Here is a 23,406-nt window from a genome sequence, read left to right as displayed (position 1 = left end):
TTTAAGTCACCAAACTGTGGGGTAGTGTATTATTTCCTCGGGCTGCCATAACAAATGACCATAATCCCGGCGGCCTAAAACAACAGAACTTTATTCTCTGTTCTGGAGGTCAGAAGTCCGAAATCAGGTGTCAGAGACCACGCTCCCTCTGAAGCCCGTAGGGCAGAGTCTTTCCTGGTCTCTCCCACCTCCTGGTAGTTGGTGGCAGGCGGTGGTGTTCCTGGCTTGTGGTGTATAACATCAGCCTCTGCCTCCATCTCCACTGGCCTCTTCGATTCTGTGCACTTTTTAAAAAATATATATATTTTATTGATTTTTTACAGAGAGGAAGGGAGAGGGATAGAGAGTTAGAAACATCGATGAGAGAGAACATCGATCAGCTGCCTCCTGCATACCCCCTACTGGGGATGTGCCTGCAACCCAGGTACATGCCCTTGACTGGAATCGAACCTGGGACCCTTGAGTCTGCAGGCCGACGCTCTATCCACTGAGCTAAACCGGTTAGGACGATTCTGTGCTCTTGATTGCCGTGCTGTGCGGACTCTTTGAAGGAAATAGGGCTCCTGGGAATAATTTTGCAACTAAGAAAAACTGAATAGTTAGATGTAGACAAAACAATTGAATGCAAGTTTGAAAAGTACAAAGAAGGGGAGCCACTCAAACACTTGTATGTGGGTTAAGAGGACTGCTTGGATGTACTTACTTTTTGGCATCTGCCAATATGATTTCTCAGGATGTGGTAGTTGGCTGACGGCCTCCTACAGCCACTAGGTTCTGCTCTCCCTCTGGTTTCTCTTCTGTTCCCTTCTGCCCTCAGAAGCCTTTCTGTAGCCTGTCCTTGCCCTTGTTCTCTTTCTAGGAGCTCATATTAGTTAGGGTTCTCTAGTGAAATAGAATCAACAGCATATTTATCCCTATCTATCATCTATCTATCATCTATCTATCTATCTATCTATCTATCTATCTATCTATCTATCTATCTACCTATCTATCATCTATCTATCTGTTATGCATCTACATAGCTATGGCCAGTGGGAATTTGTCTGAAAGGAAATTTGAATAGATAGAGAAAAGCTGTGTAGAGATGGGTTGCTGGGCACCCTACAGAATCTGTGAGATTCACTGTCGTGGTTGCCTGTTACTGCTGTGACAGATTACCATGGAAGTTAGTAGCTTGAAATAACACAAATGCACAGGAAGTTCAGAAGTCTGACAAGGATCTCACTGGGCTTCGGTCAAGGTGTTGGGAGGGCTGTGTTCCTGCCTGTGGCCCTAGGGCTGTGGTCAGCAAACTGCGACTCGCGAGCCACATGCGGCTTTTTGGCCCCTTGAGTGTGGCTCTTCTACCAAATACCACGTGCGGGCGCGCACGTACAGTGCGACTGAAACTTCGTGGCCCATGCGCAGAAGTCGGTTTTCGGCCTGGGCGAGTCTATTTTGAAGAAGTCCTGTTGATAGTTGGCTCTGTTGACTAATGAGTTTGCCGACCAAGGCCCCAGGGGAAAGTTGTTTCCGTGCCTTTGCGTTTTCCAGGTTCCAGATGTTGCTCTCATTCTTGGTTCGCGGTCCCCTTTCTCCATCTTCAAAGGGAGCGATGGCGGGATGAGTCCTTTTCACATTGCATCACTTACACCGCTCTGCCTCCCTCTTCCACTTTTAAGGACCCCGTGATTGCACTGGGCCCTCCCAGAGAGGCCGGGACGATCTCCCCATCTCAAAGCGCCCGATTTAATCACACCCGCGTTTCCCCTTTCCCACGTAACCTAACGTTCACAGGCTCTGGGGTGTAGGATGTGGACATCTTCAGTAGCCATTGTTCTGCCTACCGTAGCTGCATGATTTATGTCCATTTAAAATAATAATTAGTGCAAGAAGTGATTTTAAGTGGAAAGGTATAATAATTTTACCTTGTTAGAGTTTTTTTTGTTTTTTTTTTAAAGAAAATTGGAGGTATATTTATGCTTAAGTTATTAAATTTATAAATTATGAATTTTATTTGGGAATGTTTTGCTTATTAGGGTTAAAGCTTCTCTGAGCAGTTATTTGAAGTGCTTATTAAAAAAGCAAATTCATTAGATTTATAATTGCAGCTTTAAAATCTTGAAAGGAATTTTTATTAAGTTTGCTAAAGGACTTTTTTTTTTTTTTTAAAAGAAACTTTGGTCTGTTCAATTTGAGTTTTTCAAACAGTAAAAGAAGGCCCTTTTATTTTGTATGAAAATTTACTAGACTTGTAAAGACTTAGTTGCACTTAAAAGAAACTTTAATGAATACTGAGTCTCTACACTTGTTACTTTATCAACTACTATTAATTTTTAACTGAGGAGCTATATACATAAACTCATGCTGATTCTCATTCTAGCCAAAGGTAAGTGTGTGGTTATAACTGAGACTTTAAAAGCATTTAGTGAATATATGATGTGGGTTTATTCGTTCATTCTGCCTGGGCACTGTGCTAGGTACTAGACACAGCCACAAAGAGGATTAGAATGTTCTGGGAGATGAGATTTACTTGAGGCTTCAGCAAGGAGGTGGCCCCACAAGCAATAGAAGCTTACCAGACAGAGGGGCGGGGGAACAGCATTTAGGTGCGTTGGAACAGCCTGAGCAAAGAATGCATGGGCTATTTCTGAAATGGTGAAAGTTTGTGATCCTGGTGGAAATTTTAAAAAATTACCTCTCGTGAACATCGTATGTCATTTTGTGGTGGAGAGTTAGTGGCAGGATCAGGGTACGTTCCAGAGTGAATGTACTGAGACAGTTACCCACAAGTCAGTTACCCACAAGTCAGTCACCTGAGCAACTTAGAACACAGTGTAATTTTTACCCCCTTTTCAGGCTCAGGGAATAATAACTGTTGATGTAAATTGAACTCATATTATATGCCTGGCTCCAAGTGCTTTACATGTACTAGTTCACTTGACCCCCACAACCATAAGAAATAAATGATCATCATCATCTTGGAGTTGAGGAGATTGAGACGGGGGTAAGTGTGGTCTTTGCCTGGCAGGGCCATGATCTGCACCTCGCACAAGCCATTTCCTCTTCCTGGAATGCTCATGCCCTTATTCTTCTAGGGCCAAGTCCTTCTCCCCTTTCAGGTCTCAGCCTTTCTTTATTCCCTTCATAGCACTTATTACAAATTTTATTTTTTCCTATTTGTTTTTATTGTCTTTCTCACTAGAACCTAAATTCCATTAAGGCAGGGACCATATGAGTCTTGTTCATCTTCCTATTCCTAGTGCCTTGCAGAGTCTAGCATATAGCAGTTATTCATTAAATGTTGGTGAGAACATTGATATCGACTTGAAAGTTCATTATTCCCTAATCTTTGTACTATACAAACAGCAAATACAGAAATATCTCATGGAAGTGTAATGCTGTATTACTGACTCAGGTTGGTACCCAGCCGCAAGCTTCTTTTTCTGTGTATGCCTAGAAATTTTACAACAGTGAGAAGTTTCTGGGAGAAGGCATATAAGCCGAGCGAGGCAAAAGATAAACACACTCAGTATGATAAAAAGCCAACTGGAATTGATACACACCAAAAATGCACCCGTGTGTGTTGTTGGAAAAACATTTATTGCAATTCAGTGTCAAAAAGTTTTACAAAAATATGCCACCGTCTGGTACAAACTGTAAAAATGTCAGTTCATCATGCAAGAAAAGTGTGCAAATAATTTATACAGATGGACTCAGCTCACACGATATTAAAGGAACATCTTTGCATGTAATTGATCTAACCTTATACTTTCAGTTACAATGTCCAACCCCCTGTACTATTTGTCATTAAAAAAGAAACGCGTCTAAGCCCAGGACATGGACTTGAATATACCCCCTTGAGCCAGGGTGATTGGCACTTGGTAGAATCAAGATGGCGCCAAGAGTGCTCAAGGGTAGAACACCGCTTGGAGCCTTCTGCTTCACAGGCCTGTGTATCGCTCATTAAACAAACATTTCTATACTCGAAGACAGAAAAAGTCACGTTCAGACTCCAGAAGTAATGTTGTAGCAGATGGCGTTTCAAGAAGTTCAGAGTTTTGGAGCAGCCATCCATTTCTGGCCAAATGGAGCAGGGCCTCAGTTTTGAGAGGTTTTTCAGGAAGTTTTGTTTGCTGAGTTGAGTTCAAGGGCACTTTGGAAAATGTCCAGCAGACAGACTTGAATATCGTGGTCCCTTGGTCCTTGCTGTCTCATGGAATAATCCTCCCCCCCGCCCCCCACTTAGTAGGGATGAGGTTTAGCAGAGAGCAGACTTCCGCGGGGATAGAGGCTCCCGGGATGGGCTCCACAGCAGGGACCAGAGGACAGGGAGGCGGAGGGGGTGGATTAAATGTACCTCTCAGTTTAAGGAGAGAGGAAACGCCTGCTTGGTAATCATCAGAACTTCAGGTTCTAGAAGGCAAGCCGACTGCTCAGCTATGATCTGTCTTAAGGGCCACTTTTATAATTGAAATGTAAGTACCCAGGGAAAAGGAATTTGTCAAAACACGCTGCTTACTTTGTGGCCAGCAGGTTGCACTCACTAGAATGCTGTGCTCGCACAGAGTTAGAGGTCTGTAGAAATTTTAAGTGGCTCCTGGATTTCTCCAGGAAGAACCAGGGACTGAAAATGTTTGGCAAAGTGACGGCCAGATGCCTAACACTGGGCCCTCATGCTTGCTTTCCTCAGTGAAGGTCTTGAGAAGAATCAGGTTGGTTTCACGTGTCTCCAGCCACATAGAAAGGTGTGGGGGCAGGGGGCACAAAGTCAAGGCCTCAGAACATCCCAGGTTTATGGTCAGGTCTACCACTGAGTACCGGGGGGCTGAGGCACAGGGAGGACCAGACTTCAACATCTCTAACCTCCCTTCCAGCACTAGTCTGGGGTAAGACTTTCCTTCCCTTGGAAAACCATGTGGGGTTTACTTTCCTTAACAAAGCAGAGAAGAAAGCATCTACAGAAAACGAATTTAGAGGGATTACAATCTTGTTTTTTGAAGACATCAAGGGCCCAAGATATATCAAAGAGTCACGGGTCTGCATTTGCTAGAGGTTCAAGGTATCTCTGAGGTCTGTTTAAACACTAATAGGATTTTAGGCCAGCATCCAGTCAGAGGGATGGTTCACAGACTCAGGGAGTTGGAAACAGATTAAAAACACACACAAAACAACAGATGTCGACATAGAAACTGATGATATAGTTTCGTTAGAAAAAAATTCACACATAAAATTACAGTTAAAAAAATTCACACATAAAATAGAGTATTTGCATAGCAAGACATTTTTTGCCCTACAACCTGGCAGGAAAATATAAACTCAGGTGCATATTTTGATAAACTCTGTATTGAACGCTAAGGGTGATATACCGTTGAACATGTCTTGAAATGATTGACCTTCTTGTACATCATACCCCTTGCTCAGACAAATGACATTCCAAACTCTTTCTCTTCGCCCACAAAAACAACGGGAACAAGGAGCCTGTGGTAACAGCAAGCTTGTCGTGAAAAAGTTTTTGAATCTACAAAGATGACAGCTGTGGCAGTAATGCAATACACACTCGCCTTACCTCACCACCGCCAAGCAAAGCCCGCACTTGTGTTGAGTTTTGCAGTATAAACCCAGCTCATCTAAAATGTCTGCTCTGAGCCACTTCAATATAAAACTGATCATCATGAAACAAATGTCACCACACAACTGACACCTTGAAATTTCTGCCACTGGCCCTCCCACGCGACTGATCCATCTGCTCAAAGTAACAGCGCTAATAACCAGTCTAGTTTAAGATGTCATTACACGTTTTTCTGGATCTCGCTATAAAGTGAACACGCCTAAGCTTCGCATAGTCTCCTCTCCTCAAATGCTGTCCTCCAGTCTCAAGAAGCTCTAGGCTCTTGCTCATCGACCTTTGAGTTGGACCAAATGATAACATGCCTGTGGATTTGCTCACACTGCTCTGTACAAAACGCCTTCCTTTTCTGGAAGTCCAAATTACTTCATATTTTACTCCACAGGATTGGGGTGGACAGCAAAGAGAGCAGAGCGGTCTATCTCTTCCAGCGATTTCCATTGGCATGCCCCTCCTGGCTTTTAGACCAGCAGTTCTGAGACAGGGATTCCTTGTTTTTGTTTTTTGGCTGGGGTTGTCCTAGGAGGGTTTGCCTAGACATTCTGTAGATGATAGTGCCCAGGGAACACGAACGTTCTTCCTACCTCACTTTACTTACAGGGGAGGCTCTGACCACGCTGCACTGCCACCAACACAGATGCTCTGTGACAGCTATGCGCGTCCCCATTGCCCTCACACAAACCACAGCTTCCGAGAGATGCCACTTCTGTTCCTTTCCCTCTCCCTCTGCACCTGCCGTTTCCTTCTTAGTCTCCTCTTCCACTAAAGAGAACCAGATGTCGCTTTCTCTTTTCTTCCTTAAAAATTCCTCTCGACTGTCACACACCACCTCCAGTGACGCCAGAGGAGATGGGAGAGCCGAGACACCCTCTAGGCAAACATCTCAGAAAACCATAACCCTGTCACTTGTGGTAGGGGTTGCCTTGCCTTGCCTTGAGCAAGCATGAGGATTGCGGACAATCCCATTGAGGCTGGTTCGCCAGCTTTGTGCTGAGAGTCCAGAGCAGGTGACATTTCTGGGACTGTAAACCTGAAGGTGCCCTTGAGCTGTCACCTCCTTGATCAACATGAAGGGTCAGAGGTCACGAGTTGGTGGGAAGATGTGGAAGGCCATGAACACCTAACCCTAAAATTATAAACAGTCAAAGGTTCCAAAGCTCTCACCCCACATCTTTAAGAAAGCCGAGACACTTGAGAAAAGCCGTCTGAATTATGGAAGCTTTTTAATTCCTCAGTGTGACCTTGACTCGGCGGAGAGAGGAGAGCAAACACCTCTCAGTATTACAATGGTCTGTGGCACCCCAAAGCTCAGTATCACCCAATAAGATTTTGTCTAATATTTAATTTTTCTCATTAGGGAGAATTTAAATTCAATTTAATTTTTTCTTCTTGGAGGGTGATCATGAAAAAATTACTGAGAAACCCTGGTGTGGGCACAAACATTGCAAAGTGAGGAGCATCAACTAACAACTGGCTTCTCTTCCAAATGTTGGTACTTGAGTTGCGTGTTGAGGGAAGGGCATGCGACGGCCCCGCATCACTAGCTGGTCCCTGGGCTTGTTTCTGTACATGCCTACCCATCTTTCCCCTCTTCAGGTCACCCCAAGTTCAACCCCTACGGATTCACTGATTCTCAGAGTGGATGTGAACCAAGTTCCTATTTTGCTTCACTTATTTTCCAAGCACATGCAGGGTGGCAACTTTATTTACAAGAAAAAAAAAGGGGGGGGGGGCAAAGCAAATACAATGGCAAAAATATGTACATTATTGTAGAAAAGCAAAGTCCTATAAAAAGTAAAAAACAAAAACACTCCCCACCCTATCCCAGGAATATTTGATAACGAACTCATTACATCCTGAGATTTTTCTCCCACGTAGTTACCTACTGGTATTGGCCAAGCAAGATCCCCTGGGGTACACAGCATGTTTAGGACGAACTCTAAGCACCTCTGTTCCCTATTTGGCTGGAACGCCAGGCTTTATGTTATCATCCTGCAAGAAGCCCTCGCTCAGGTCGACCACATGTAGACGTGGGGCGTAACGAAAAGAAAGCTCCTCAGCTCATTACCCATCAAGAGGAAGGGTTCCACTGACATGTCACACTGGCTTCACAGGCCTTTATCAGCACTCTGGCTCCGACCAGTCCACAGAGATACGCATACGCTTATCCGAGAAGATGCCCCAGGAAGCAGACATGCCAAGAAATTAAACAGCAGGGGGTGACTAATGATCTTTTCTGTGATTGGACATCCTCTGGGATGGTTTCTAATTGGCCTTCTGTTGCCCTGAATGAGCTATGACACAGAAGGATAAAAGGCCTGCATGTTTTGAGGTTGTTCTAGTAGAGAGGCAACTCTGAAGACTGCCCCCTTCACCTCCCAAGGAGCCTAATAGGACGGCCTCCAAGGCCCCCTCCATTTTCAATCACTTTTTATCTGATGAGAAAACGAGACGCACAGACACTGCCTACGGGACGACGCACTGTGTCAGAGAGATCGCTGTATGCTTTCCGAGGTAGACTATTGTGTGATATCTTCATAAGATAAGGCCCTATGCGTGGGGGTAAGATGGGTGGTACTCCGTTGCCTTTTCAAAGCTAACCCAAAATCAAAACCAAAAGCCCAGGGATTTCTCATCTGCAGTTTTTCTTCTTTCTTTTTTTCTTTTTTAAACCCATTTTCACATTGTAAACAAAGCGTGTTCTATCTTGTATTCGAGTTTTGCCCTCTTCTTCTGCATCTCTGAGGAACTCTATATACAGGCGTTCCCGTGACCATCAAGAGAATTCCATTTTCACCGATGACACGGAACTCCTGCCCTTATCATCTCGCTGGCAAATCGTTAGGGAAAATAAAGTTTATTTACAGTATCTCTGCTTTTCCATACCGATTCTAATGAGAAGTCCATATTCTTAAGTTCCCAGCCAGCGACTGCTTTTCTCCCCTCCAGTGTCCTCTCCGTGACTTATCTCAGAAGCTTCGAGCCAATGTTTAAAATGTACACTATTTACAAATGAAGTGTCCAAACTCTGTATTCCCAACATCCAATCAGCAGGGAGCCCTTCGGAAGTGTTGTCATGGGCTGTGATTCAGAACTTGAACAAGTTGATAAAGTCCTGGGGAGAGAGTGAAACGGAGCAGCTCTCGGGGTTATTGGCTGTGCACGGGTGGTCGGTGCCCTGCAAAGGAACATCAAGGTCAGGTTTGAGTTCTCAGAAGCATCTCGTTGGCTTGGAGCACCATAAGGCATTGCCCAACTCAAAACAACATCCCTCTGCCAAGAATGCCATAAATTCTGCAAAAACTAAAGAGGTGTGTGTGTGTGCACGCGCGTGTGTGCGCATAGGCACTTGTGTTCAGAGATGGGAGAATTTGGGGGTGGGTGGGTTGCAGAAAAAAATAAACCTAAAAGGGGGGTTTTAAGGAAATTATGGTCTTTGAAAGTTTTTTCCCCAGGGACAGAACTGGTTTTATCTTCACCTTCAGCTGGAGGTTGCAATTAGGAAAGGAGTTGGTGTCGTAATGGCTGGTACTATTGGCTCTTAGGGGCTGGGCAAGGGGTCTGTGGCTGCCACCTCCGAGGAACATACCTTCCAGGAAAGAATGTGACAGTGTTTGCAAAGCTGTAGGGTGTCCCCATACTGCTCTTTCCGTGGGTAGCATCGCACAAGTTTAAAATACATCCTCTTCCAATCCAGCTGTCCTTTGTCCGACAGAATCAATCGCTTGCGGATCTAAATATCAAATAAAAGTCGTTGCAGGAGAGTTCAGCAAGGAGAGGGCTTGTGGTTTTCTGGTTCTGAAAGTTCTGCTCCCACCGCTTCCCTCCTTTTTCATCTCTACCCTATAATAGCTAGGGGGAAATAGCCAAGATAGAAAGAAGAAGCTTCTGATAAACAGCTTTTAATCAGTCTTGGAAGGAAACAGGTGGTTGGTGACAGCTTTCTAGTGCAGCGGTTCTCAACCTGTGGGTCGCAACCCCTTTGGCGGTCGAACGACCCTTTCACAGGGGTCATCTAAGACCATCCTGCATCTCAGATATTTACATTACGATTCATAACAGTAGCAACATTACAGTTATGAAGTAGTCACGAAAATAATTTTATGGTTGGGTCACAACATGAGGAACTGTATTTAAAGGGCCAGAAGGTTGAGAACCACTGTTCTAGTGACCTCCACTAAACTGCATTTGGCTAGTACTGGCCAGGTAGCTCAGTTGGTTAGATCATCGTCCAAATATGCCAATGTTGGTTGTGGGTTTGATCTCTGGTCAGGGCACATAAAAGGAACAACCAATGAGTGCATAGGTAAGTGAAACAATAAATCAATGTTTCTCTCTCTCTCTCTCTCTCTCTCAAAATCAACAAATTAAAATAACTAAAGTTTAGGTGATCTCAATGAACAATGTCAATCTTTTCTTTGCTCTAGCTTGAGTGATCATTTCCAGGGAGATGCAGTGACTGCCTGGCACAGTGGCTCAATTTTATATGTAAACATTACAGGCTTCATGAGCAGAACTAGTTGACCTCATACTTCTATATAAAGAAGTTGGAAAACAAGACTGAGGCAGCAGGAGGCGGGGGAAGAGCCCAGAGTTGGTGTCAAGAGGCCCAAGTTCAAATTCAAGGCCAGTTTCTTCAACTAGAGAACCCCTTCAGTAATTTCGATGTTACTTAGCCATTTGTGGCCCAAATCTCCTCATCTATTTAAAGTGGCATCATGATACCCACCCTTCCTGGGGTCATTAATATAAAATGAATTAATACCTGTAAAGGTACTTTGGCTGTAATATATCATAAAAGTATGTTACTTTGTTATAGAAAAGAAGGACTGGGATCAATTTGTGAAAATTTTTTTTAGAAAGTTGTAAAATGTGGATGGTTATGAAGGTGTGTTTTTCCCCCCATCAAAACCACCTAAAAAATACCAAAATCTCTCACACACACAATTTAGAAAGTCCTCGGACTGTTGTTTTCCAGTCAAACCAGGGAGCCCTGGAGGGTGGGCACCCACACTTCAAGCTTGAGAAGACGCCAAGGAAGCTTGAGGTGGGGACCGAGGAGGGGGGAGAAGGAAGGAGTGCCCGCGGGGCCGCACCGACCTGCCGCTCGGAGAAGTGGTACAGGCAGAGCCTCTTCCACAGCAGCCGGTCCTCGCTGAGCACGTGCAGGTTGGGGCCCACCTGGCCCAGGCTGACCAGGTCGCGCCCGTCGCTCAGCCTCTGCATGATGTTCAGTTGCAGGCACAAAGGCAGGTCGGTGAAGGTGAGGCCTTTGAAGGCAGGCTGCGGGGAGAAGGGGGACGTTACGTCTTGGGGCAGAGAGCAGCAGGTCACCAGGCCACAGCCCCCACGGATGCAGCTGTCCCCTCCCCCTCCATCTTCAAGCTGGTTTACTGATCAGACCTCAAAGCAGCAATTCTCTCTGCCCTAAGCACAGACACAGGCCCATGGCTGAGACCACAGAGAAGAGCCTGGACCGCTGGAGCTGAATGGTGCCAGGAGATTTTCCTGCTTCACAAAGCCTCGTGCGTTGACTCAAGATTTCCCCAGCAGCACACGTTGGCTTCTTCTGCTTTAGTCAGTTCACTCAATTATGAGATTCGCTACCTTCTGTGAGCGCTCACTGTCCTGGACAGAGTACCCCTGCCCGCCGCCCCAGCCTCCTACCTCACTGGCCCCTGGTGACCACCGACCCCCCCGAGCAGGTTTGCTCACCACCCCCAAACACGCTGCCCACGAGGCCTCCGCTCCCCCTGCCCTCCCTCTCTGCCCATCCAAATGGTACGCTTCCTCCGGAAGGCCTTTCTGGCTCTTGCGACTCCCTCAGGCCTTATTCCCCAGAATCCCTAGGCTCTCTCTCAGGTGCTTCTGGCTGCAGGCCCCCTTTGGTTTTATAATGCAGCCTTTTACAAAAGGAAGCCGGGATACCACATTGCTGTTAGAATGTAAGTCCAAGGAGGCAGGACGTTTGATCTTTTTTCTTTGCCCCCAATGCCTAGAAGAGCGCCTAGCATATAGTCGGCACTCAAGTATTTGTGGAATGAATGACACCCGAATCATTAAATAGGTCAACAGCAGCAGCAAAATGACCCTGCACTGGTTGGTGTCTGTCTGTGTGTGCGTGCATGTGTGTGTGTGCTTGCGTGTGTGCACACATGTACTCACACTGTGAATATGGCACCCAGAACCCTGGTAGCCTAAATGCCACCAGCCACGGAGGCATCTCTCTTCAAACCTAGGGTCACAGGGAACATTTTGAACACTGTTTGTGGATAATGCCTTGGTAATTAATCACGAGCTTCTCAACTATATTCCTGAACGTTTATTTAAGCCCTTTGTTGCTTAAATTGGATGAGTTCGTGTTAACCCACCCAGACCCCCATCCCTGAAGCCAGGGTCTAACTTAGTATTCTTTGCTGACTAGCCCAGCACAAGCAACACTTTTTGAGGGCTTACTATGGGCTGGCCCTGGAGGTGCTGCAATGGCTCATTAGGCAGGCGAGAGACCCAGAAACAAGCAAATACTTCTAGGAAAATCTGTTAAATACTACCTATGAGGCATGCAGGAAGCACTCCGCGAGCAGTCTCTACATAGACAGTCCTCAGTATTTGCCGACAGGTCTAGAGCATCAACTGGATGCTGCCATCTGGATAAGAGGTCAGCACAAATCACCGGAGACTGTGGTTCCTGATTCCTGGGTGGGCTTTCTGAGTGTGCACTACTGACATTTTTAGCTCAGTATTCTGTCACCTCTGCGGGTCACAGGAAAAGAAGTACAGAATGCAGAAACCCTTCCTTAGCTCAGGGGGAAATATCCTGGGAATGGGTATCTAGTTTCCTTCTCAAATTTCTAGGGAACTAGACTCCGTAGGAGCACATCAAAGCCCGACCACCAGCATTCCTGGGGGACATGCAATTAGCAATTCCACCCTGTGTCCCCTGCAAAGCAGGACAGGCATGTGGAGGGAAGGTGGCAGTGGCGGGGGACCTGGAAGGATGGCCTACGAAGAAGTATGGGAACTGACATGGGAGGGACACGGGATGGACATGCAACAGATCTGGGTCCCAGGTACCCTTGGGAAGTGTGGGTCTGTCTGCCCATGTCCAAAATGAATTGGTTTAGAAGATTCTGAAGATCCCTTCTAGCTCCGACAAGCTCAGGTCTGGAGCCGTTTCAGCCTCCTAACTCATCAGAAGTGTCTATGACTTGGCAATTTTTATTGCTCAGGCGGCGGGGTTGAACTTTCAATTGTTTGTAAAATTCAGGGCTCAGCCAGGCTGCAGAAGGCCCGAGACCTATTTGTCGTTTATCATCTGCTGCTGATCATGTGAGCTAATAAAACTGCCAGGAGGTTTTCTCTTTGTTCCCAGCACTTCAAAGCATCTACTTTTTTGGTTAAAACTCCCAGGCCAATTATTATATGAACTCCTATTAAAGTCCGCTTGGCAGAGTTCACCCTCAAATTTTCAAACCTGAACTTTTCCAAAATTCTTGCCCAGACCCCATGCTGAGCCCTGACTCCTGATACGCGGTTAACTGCTTGTGTGCCTTCTTCTTCTTCTTGAATATAAACATTTAAGAGGAAAATAAGTTACTCTTGCTCCTTTGATCGAGCATTTGGCTAAAATCCTTTATGTCCTCCCTGCTCACAGGCTTCAAAACCCTGCCTCGCTCACAGCGCTCTGTGATTCTACTTAACCCCCCGCCCCCAACCCCGTTCTTTTCATTTTTCATCCTTTATTATACTAATTAGTTTGCCAATAAAAACCTGACTCCATAGAGTTAGATATAAAATTTTTATGGACAAGAAGGTACTGATAGAACTTTGACAACTAGAAAGCAATTCATATAAATGTCACCTGTTAATATTTTCGTGTAATAAAGTACTTTTCTTTGGTCCAAACTGTTAAAAAGTAAGCTTTTTAAATACAGTCCAGACTGAAGTAATTAAACCCCTTCTCTCTTTCTCCTCTCTCTCTCCCTCCCTCTCTCTTTCTCTATCCATTTGCATGAAAAGCTCCTCATGACTCTCAGGGCTTCCTGCTCTCAAAATCTTGCAGCTCATGGCCAAGGAGGGTAGAGAAGGAGGGCCTGAGGGAGGAGAGAGCATTGATGAAAGCACAGCCTCTGCAGACAGGTCTGGGTTCAACCCCCAAGCTCTGTCTTAAAGGTGGTGAGACCCCGGCCAGGTTATTCCCAACTACTCAGTCATCTACAAAATGAGGAAACGCGTATCGCATAGTGTTGCTGGGAGGAATGGATGAGCGGGTGCACGCGAGTCCTTAGCACAGCGCCCAGGAACTATTAGCTGTTATGATGACCCCTACTTACAGTTAGTTATTCACTAGATGGGTTGATATACAGGGTGGGGCAAAAGTGGGTTTACAGTTGTTCATACAGAAAGGAATACGACTAAGAATAATACAAGAACAAACTCTATTTCACATACAACTATAAACCTACTTCTGCCCCATCCTGCAGTATGTAAAGGACTTAGAAGAGTGTCCGCCACAGAGTGAGCCCTTAATAATCATAACAGCTGATGCATTTACAATACTTACTGCATGGCAGGCACAGTTCCAAGTGCTTTTCATGTATTAACTTCTTAAATCTCACACCAGCGCTATGAGATACATTTTATTGCCCTTTTTCCAAATGAGGAAATTGAGACATGAAGTGGTGGAATAATTTGCCCCGAATCCTGCAGTTGGTAAATCGTCATCATCATCCATAGTACAGGGCATTATTTTCCGACTGTAATACTCTGACCTTTGAACAAGTACTTCAGGCAGGCAGTGGGCGGAAACTTCCCTTCAATCATTCATTCATTCAGCTAAATTTATTGACTGCCTTCTACTCTGTGCCAGATAGAGGGGGCAGAGCAGGGGACAAGAAGGTAATGTCCTTTCTTTGTGGAGTTGATGAGACAGTGGATGGAGACCACAGAGTGAATCCCCAGATGAGGTCATTTCAGATGGTAATAACTGCTCTGAAGGAGGTGAGATGATAGTGGCTTCAACAGACTGGGTGGTCAGGGGAGGTGACAAGTTAAAAGGCCTAAGCCAGGACCAAGCTGAGAGTGTGCAGAGAACAGCTTGGCATGAGCAGAATGAGATGAACTTCAGTATTTAATCGGCTCTATGTGGGATTTCTTTGGATTTAAAAGATTTGCAAAAAGCTGAATCACTGAATAAATAGTTGGAAGAAAACTGGATTGAAAGAAAGTTTGGAAAGCACTGATGTTAAGAAAACTTTGCCATTTTAGGAATAAGGAGTCCAGGGTTCTGGCCTCGCTCTGTCTCTAATTGCTGAGCTCCTTGGGGAAAGTCACTGGACTTCTCTGGCCGCCCCCCCCCCCCCCCCCATGAAGAAATAGCAACTACAATGCTACTTCCCAAGAGTGTGTGTGGGTCAAGTGAAAGGGCCCCTGGGGAAGTCAGCCCATGGAAGTGCAAGGTACGTGGGTGGCTGTGGCCAAGGGGCGCCTGAGAGGTGGACAGAGGGCACAGAGGCCAGCTCTGGGCAAGAGTGACATCCAATGGGTGTCCCAAAGTTGCTGGAGGGAAGATGGCTTTGGGACAAATGGGACTTGCTCATTTATATCACTGGCTGGGTAATTCTCTTCTGTGCTTAGAAAAAACACGACGTATTAAGTCCAGGCTACAGAGAATGCCAGAGATTAGGTAGAAAGTCTAAGTGGGTTTTCTGTGACAGATAAGCTGGAAATTTGGGTCTCAAATTTACATCGTCAAACTATGCCTACCCTTGAAAGATGGGAATGGAATAATTTTTAAAAAATCAGATAAATGCTCATAAGGAAGTCTTATATTCTCTTATAATAGTCAAAGAATTGAGATCGCTTTTGATAGATTACTTGGGCTTGTGCTCTGCATTGTGTGTGTGTGGATGTGTGCATGTCTGTATATGTATGCATGTGTGTATGTGTATGCATGTGTGTATGTGTGTGCATGTGTGTGATTCTAAGGAAGTCACATACTATGAGGCCTCTGTTTCAGTGTTTAAGAAACCAAGGTACAGAGAGGTTTTGAACAGTAATGTCAGGGACACTGCGTTGGGAAAACTTCACTTAGCAAAAGAATCATTTAAAAGAGGTCAAAGGGGTTTTTCATGTTATTTTCTGGAGAGGTGGGGCAGACCCACACTTTATCAGCGTGGGTCCCGGAACCACTTAAAGCAGCCGTGGTCAGCGGTTAGATAAGTCAGCCAAGTGCGACGTGAGCTGCCTAAGTGCGCCTGTCCATTAGTGAGCCCTGGGAGATTACCCCGCATCTCCTCACAGCTTCTGTGGGCTTGGTCCTCCTGCTCACTGGTGAGAGGACGAAAGCCGAGGGCCAAGTTAAAACCGAAAAGAAACCACTGATAGTAGTTAAGCTGGTAATATAGGACTTTTCTTTCTTTTTTTGGGGGGGGAGAATGGGGTGAGGCTTTGAGTTAGAACTGCTCATGTGTTTTCTCACATGTATGTTCATCGTCTTTAATCAAAGGCTTCCTTTGTCCTAACCCTTGAGATTCGGAACTAGAATTTTAAAAGGTTGGGACCAGTTCTCCAAGCCACGGCCACCACCGCTCTATTGTATCCAAGGCGGCATCCAAAAGCTGCAAACAACACAGGCTTTAAGAAGAAAAGGCCAAAGAGGAGAGACCCGCAAACAGCACTAAAGATTTCAGCGGCACAGCCAGCCTCTCCCCAAAGCCCACTTGCCGGGTTTCCCACCGCGTTTCCTCTTTCACACCCTCTGATCCTGTCTCGCCAAATTCTTCTTCCCAGCCTCCCGTTATCAGGAGGCCCCCCTCCAGCACTCAGTAGACAGCATCAGAATAGAACGGTACAGGCTCTTCATCACCAGAGTGGAGATAAAGAGCCGACTGCAGCTTCCTCTGCCAGGCCGGAGCTGGGCGGCCCTGCTTACCCTGGTGATCTGAATGTTGTTCAGCTGCTGCTGCCAGTGTAGAATCGTCTCCATTCGGTACACCCACATGTTAATGTTCCCGACCAGCACGCACTTGCCGACCCTTTGCACCAATGTGCACAAGGACGTGTAGAGGGTCTGGAGTAGCTCCCTTATTAGTCTAATGTTTTGCTGGTCTTCCAGGACTTGGGTGGGGAAGAAAAAGAGAAATAATAGTTAGGCTACTGGGACACCCTACATTGTGTAAGTGGGCCTTTCTTCTTCTGTATTCTGCTTGTGTTACTGGGGTACGGCCTCTGGGGATACGGTTTTCTTTCGGCCTGGCCAAGCTTCTGCACTCGAGGTTACCGGGTAGAGTTTCCATTATCTAGGTCCCTCTTTGTTCTTGTCTCCCTAGTTTTTTACAAAGACTCTTTCTTTTTCATTGTTCCACCCACACCAGCGGTTCACCTGACCTGAAAGCAGGTGCTTTTGCATCCCGTTTAGATGGTTATTGGTAGGAGCATAGGGGAGTTGGGGAGCATGGGTTCTAATCCTGGATGGATGACTCGTTGTGTGATCTGGACAAATCACTCTTTCTCACGGGCCTCAGTTTCCCCATATGTACAATGACTCAGTTGATCCAAAAACCCAAGGTTCCTTCTAGCTCCAAGAGCCCAGGAATCTCTTCTGCCTTGTACACAGCTCAATTTTCTAGGGATTTGGGCTCCAGAGGCTTGGTATCCAAGGTGGGGACAGGTGTTGACCCTGAGAAAACCGAGAGGCTTACGGCAGGGTAGATGATTTCAGGAAAAGGACAGGAGGGTGGTGCTCTTACTCTTTGCCATGGGCATGAGTTGTGCCTTTTTCTCATCTGGGATCTGAGATGCATCTGGAGTGACTCCTTTCCATCCACTCACATTCCCCTACATCTAATGACATGTCCACTCTGCTGGAAAATCCATCTGTCCATCCCCATGCCTATAAAAACGGGTGAGAGAGTGAGAGAGAGCTCACCTTTCAGTACCACTTTTTCCAAAATGTTCATGAAGTTCTTTTGGGCAATGCCACTCAGGGATGTGAGCTGTGACTTCGCTATCAGTTCCAACAGCTGTGGGTAAAAATAGAAGTTGCCAGGCTTAGAATACAGAGATATTTTTCTCCTCTAATCTTTGCTTTTGAGTCACATGACACGTAGATACAGACTGACGGGGAGAGATAGACGGCAGGCAGGGCCCCGAGGCAATAAGCAGATGCTCAAAGGGAAAGACAAATGGGGGTAATTCAAAACCCAAGAATCAGACTGAATATTTAATTGCTTTTTTCTTTTACATATAAAGAGTCTGGCTGCAGCCGGGGCTAATTCATTCTGCTTGTCCTACTTCAGCAAGTGGAGCTGATGTACTCTGAAGGGAACAAAACCTCTTACGACCTGCGAATGTCTGCGTTCCGAACAGTCACTCCAAGCAGGACTTCTTCACCCACACTGAGCTTCTTCCCCACCGGCACCGACTGCTTGCAAGGCACCCAAATGCTCCTGTTCACCTTTCCCAGGCACTTTCCAAGGAAGTGGCCATTCTTACCAGGATATATCTCCTGCTTATGCAGCATTCAATGACAATGCCTATTACACTCTTTCGTTGCACTTAACTTTTTGTAGAAAGAGTCCAATCATTGGAAGAGAGAGAAATTCAGGGATGTAGAGTATCTATTGCTAAGAGGCTAGGATATCTGCAGCTCTAGGCTTAGGTTCAAGTCTTGGTTTGACCACTTATTGTCTCTGTGACTATGAGAAAATGACTGAGTTTCTTGGTGCCTCAGTTTCCTCATCTGTACTAATACTTAGAGTCCCCAATGTTATTGAGAGCTTTTCACAAGGGCATGCACATACAGCCCTGAGCAGAGTGGCTGGCATTAATTAGGTGGGAAATAAAGGTGAGTTTGTTCATTGAAGAAGTATGTCCCATTCCCACCACCCCCATGATCAGCAATTAAGAAGAGAGAAACTTAAGTTGATCCACCCTCAGCCCAATCTTCCTTCCCTTCCATAGCAAGATTCTTTACAGATGTGGAAAGATTTTTGTAAAAATTCAAAGATTCTATTGTTGAAAAGTAAAACTGCAGGCTTCAGTGACCCATTTCACAGATGGGCAAAGTGAGGCTTGAGAAACTAATCCTTACCAATTACTCCACATACAGTGAGAGGACTTGGCAGTCGTCATCACCCTTCATGCTTTCACAGAGTCATCAACAAAAGAGGTTGATGTAAAGTGAAAATAATTTTACCGGAATCCAATAGGCCTCAGGAAAACCTAACTAGCCTTAGTCTTAAAAAGTAAACTAGACATAGAGAACCAAGATCTCAGCTTTATTTGAAAGCTTGAATCCCTGCTCCTCGGAAACTTTCCAGGGGAGTTTCATCTCCTGGCCAGGCCCCAACTGAACTTTCCTTCAGATCAGTAAACACTGGATATGACACTGTGCTGCGTGCTGGAATCAAGGCTGAGGGAACTAGCAAAGTGACATTCTAAAAACTGGGCTGCAGGGGAGAACTGAAACTGTTGGATCCAAGCCCCCAAGCAATTCAAAGAACCTCTGCTTCCAAAGCATTTGTTTAAAAATTCTGTCCCCATGGAGCCCCTTGGGAGCCTGTCAAACCACATACAGGCTTTTAATTTGCTGAGCATAACTTTAAGTTCAAAAATAAAAAACAAAAAGAACCACCCCCAAAGCTTTCCTTCCCTGCCTGGCATCTCTCTCTCTCACACATGCAGGCAGAGACGCCGTCACCTGACTGGGAGAAGGCGCCTGGAAAAGGCAGCGGCTGGTTTGTTAAGATTAGTACTGGTGATCCAAGGTCGGAAGTCAGGAGCTACCAAGTGGCCACTAAGAGAGGCAAGAATTCAAAACGTCCATGGGCAGTGGCCACCCTGGATGCCCTCTGCCTGTCTGGCTCAGCTCTGTCACCAACCAGCACGTGACAGTCAAGAGGAGTGAAAAATGGCACAGAGGGACTGGCCAGACCTTTCATTTATCTCCCGGACCAACAACAAGATTCAGAAGGCCGAGCGATGATCTATTAATACCCTGAGCCTCACATGACCAACACAAAGCATGATGAAAGAAAACAAAGCCTCGAGTCGTTCTTGGAAGGGCAGCCGGCTGTGTGACTCACTGGGGTGAGGGGGTGGGAGGTGGGTCAAGGGGGTGGGAGGAGGGCGGGCAGAGCTCGGTCTGGAAACCATCCCAAACTGAGTCCGTGTGACTACCATCTCATGAGGGTGTCACTTTTAGTTTTGTCTAAAAATGTGCCAATCACAAGGACAAGAATGATCTCAGAACCATGACTGTGCATTTGAGGGAAAAGAAAAAAACCTTGGTCTGACTGAAATGATCTCTGAGGAGGAGAAGGAACAGAGCAGCCAAAATTTGTCCATCGACAGCAGAATGACATGTTCACTGCCCTGTGTTTAATCCTATCTTAATGGAAAGTCCTTCTCTTCACCTCCAGGGCAGCTGTGGGGTCGGGAGGAGACCTAGATTCTCTCGCTGGGTGACCTTTACGTCTGTCATTCATTTAGCAAGTGTTTTTTGAGTGGCACCTCTATCCTGGTGTTGTGGTAGGTGACGTGGACATGCGGATACAGACGCGTGATCCTTACACTCATGGAGTTTACTGTCGAGTCTATGATTCAAGTCATTTAACCTCTCAGAACCCCAGTTTCTTCATTTCTAAAATGGAAATAGAAGGACTACTTACATCACAGGGTTGTTATGAGAATTAAATGAGATGAATATGTAAAAAACCCACTGTAAACAAAATATAAGACAGTATTAGTATTATAAGTTATTATTTCTTCCCCTTCCAAACCCCAATCTTTCAGTGAAATTTAAAGTTGATATCAGGATTAGCAAACTTTTTCTGTAAAGGGCCAGATAGTAAATATTATAGTCTTTCTGGGCTATATGGTCTCTACTGCAACTACTTAGCTCAGCAGTTGCATGAAAGCAGCTGTAGACAATATGTAAATGAACAGGTGTGGCTGTATTCCAATAAAACTTTATTTAAAAAACAGGTGGGGGACCATATTTGGCCCTTGCGTCCTAGTTTGCCAACTTCTGCTGTATACATCATAGGGTTCAAGAGTGAGGGCTGCAGAGCCAGACTGCCTGCCTCAGTTTCCCATCTGCAAAACATGCATAATAATATTTCCTGTCTCAGAGTTGCTGTGAAGATAAAATGTGTTCATAAAGCACGCATAATAGTGCCTGGTACCAAGAATATACTCAATGAATTATTATTACAATATAGAGAATATTACTAGGTGAAATTACTGTTGGTTTAAAGACTTTCAGAACTCCTCTATTTCAGTTTTATGTATTGTCAACCAACTGCTTAGATGCTTTCAAAATTTTAATATTCCTTTATGTCATTTTTATTATGTTTGTGATACATTTAACATCTCCCTCTCTGTTAATAAAAGTTAATGTTGATACATTTTATGACTTACATAGGTGCATCTACCATGAAGTCTTATTTCGCTAATAATAATAAAGGATGCTTATTACATGGCAGTAACTGTGCTAAGCACTTTACACGTGTGATTTCCTTTAAGCTTCAGTGGTAACCCAATGGGGATGGGTTCTCCATTTGACAACAGAGGCTACTGCAGCTCAGAGAAGTTATGTAACTCATCCAAGACATACCAGCAGTAGTAAGTGACGGAACCAGCACTTGAGCCCAGATATGTCTAACAGAACACATGTATGTTGATAGCTTCAAAACTTCAGTTTCTCAAGGCCAATCAAATTTGCACCTAGGGCCAAACTTTACTCTAAAAACAGCAGCAATGCCATGTATGGTTCTGTTCTGGGAAACAGAGTCTGGACATTTTATATCAATATTACCTTGTGACAGGTAATCAGCTTTTAACATTAAGGGAGAAATAACACCCAGGAAGTGTTAATAACACCTTTATTAGCCTTGGGTAAACCTTTTAGGCCCATTTTTCATATCAGCATGAAAAATAGGCCCAGAACCAACCGGTAGGTAGTACTGCGTGAAATTCGTGGTCAAGAGGACAGGATTTATTAATTTCTGTGTCAAGAGAGCTGTGCGCCTAGGAGAGTAGAATTGTATTTAGCCATTGATTTACCAAGATGGCTTAGCCCAGTGGTTCTCAACCTTCCTAATGCCGCGACCCTTTAATACAGTTCCTCATGTTGTGGTGACCCCCAATTTCATTGTTACAAATTGAACGTAATTAAAGCATAGTGATTAATCACAAAAACAACATGTAATTATATATGTGTTTTCCAATGGTCTTAGGCGACCCCTGTGAAAGGGTCGTTCGACCCCCAAAGGGATCGCAACCCACAGGCTGAGAACTGCTGGGCCTTAGCCAATTGGATTCTCTGCCACAAGAGAAAAGGAGAGCGGAAGCAAATGTCTTGTTTGGAAGTGGCTGTTGGTTTCTGCTGGGCAGATTTTAGCCCAGGTGCCAGGTATTTGTGGCCGTGTTTAAGGAGAGGCAGGAGGGTGGAGGGGGGGGGAGGAGGAGGAGGACGGTTCTCGGCCCCTGAATTCCATGGTGTCATCACCGTGTGGGTTGTGGGATGTGGGATATGTAGCATGATTTGCAGCGACTAGCTGTGCAGTAACAGGAAAGGTTCTGGGGCACCGGAGGAAGGGAGGGTGGTCACCGCATACCAAAACCACATCCTGCCCCTGAGCTTGGGCTCATGCTCGTTTGGACACGTAGGAGAAAAATCTAGTTGCAAGCAACAGCATCTAAGAGAATCTCAGAGTGGATATCAACCACGCACGGTTTGAAGATGAATGGGCAGAAAAGAGATTTCCCTCCTACCTCACTTTACCCACAGAAAAAGCAGGTTTCCTCTCTTCTCTTCCCTTCAGTTTATGTTCTTAATAGTCTACCAGTGAATCAATTCATGTCACTTCTCTGCTTGAAACCCTTAAATGGCTTCCCTTTGCACTTAAAAAAAAAAAAAATCCAATCTCCTTCCCATGAATGGCAAGGTCCTCCCTGATCTGGTTCTTGCTCCTTCGCCAGCCTCACTGTGCACAGCGCTTCCCCAGTTTGTTCCTCTCTGGCCACACAGGCTGCCGTAGGTTCCCCGAACAGGCTCATTCCCACCTCCCAGCCTTCGCCCTTGCCTGTCTTCACATGCTGGCTCCATCCCATCCCTCAGGTCTCAGTTCAAATGTCACCTGCCAGAGCCACCTTCCCCCATCACCATCCTATATGGAAACCTCCCAGTTGCCATCTTTGTCTTACTGTGGTTTCATTGTTCTTCCTTGCTCCATCTTATACATATTTGGCATGAACTTGTTTACTTACTAATTGTTTAGTTGGGATCTGACCCTCAAGACAGCAGGCATTGTTTTGTTTATCCCTCCACCCCAATCTGGCACAAGGTAGTGCTCACCCAGTATTTGTTTGTTAATACATGAGATTAGACTCAGGGAGTGTTATAGCTGGAAGGGACCTGGGAAACAATATACCCGAATTCCTCCTGCTCTAGAGGAGGTGGCTCCTCACATGGTCAAATGACACAATCAAGGTCAACGGTAGATGGTCTGAACTGTCAGGCTGGCATCCATATGAGGTCTGGTCCCAGACTGATGCCCCGCACCTCTACCCTCTACTTACAATGCAAACATATCACAGAGACTTTGCAGGAGGGCAAGCAGCTGAGATCTAGAGGGACACTAAATAATGGGGGCTTCAGAAGCATCAACAACAAATAGCAGCTGCCCTACCTGTTAGTTTGAAACAAAACCACACCAAGGTTAACCATCAGGCTATTGCCCAAGTACAGTCCATTTCGCATAGACTAGGAAGAACATAATTTATCCCCAAAT

General features: G+C 45.5%; 1 protein-coding gene across 1 annotated transcript in view; it reads right to left on the bottom strand.

The window, feature by feature from the left end:
- Window positions 1-3,563: 3,563 nt before the first annotated feature.
- FBXO32 (F-box protein 32) overlaps window positions 3,564-23,406 on the bottom strand; it is a 35,646-nt gene continuing 15,803 nt past the window's right edge. The window contains exons 5-9 of the mRNA XM_059672790.1: window positions 17,538-17,631; window positions 16,542-16,726; window positions 10,709-10,891; window positions 9,198-9,341; window positions 3,564-8,786 (exon numbers count right to left, since the gene is read on the bottom strand). Of these exons, the coding sequence (XP_059528773.1) occupies window positions 8,697-8,786; window positions 9,198-9,341; window positions 10,709-10,891; window positions 16,542-16,726; window positions 17,538-17,631 (696 nt within the window). The 3' untranslated portion in view covers window positions 3,564-8,696. The remainder of the gene's footprint in view (window positions 8,787-9,197; window positions 9,342-10,708; window positions 10,892-16,541; window positions 16,727-17,537; window positions 17,632-23,406) is intronic.

Source organism: Myotis daubentonii, chromosome 17 (genome assembly GCF_963259705.1).
Source record: "Myotis daubentonii chromosome 17, mMyoDau2.1, whole genome shotgun sequence".
NCBI classification, from domain to species: Eukaryota; Metazoa; Chordata; class Mammalia; order Chiroptera; family Vespertilionidae; genus Myotis; species Myotis daubentonii.
Note: the sequence above shows the minus strand (reverse complement) of the source record. Positions and strands in the feature narration are given on the sequence as shown.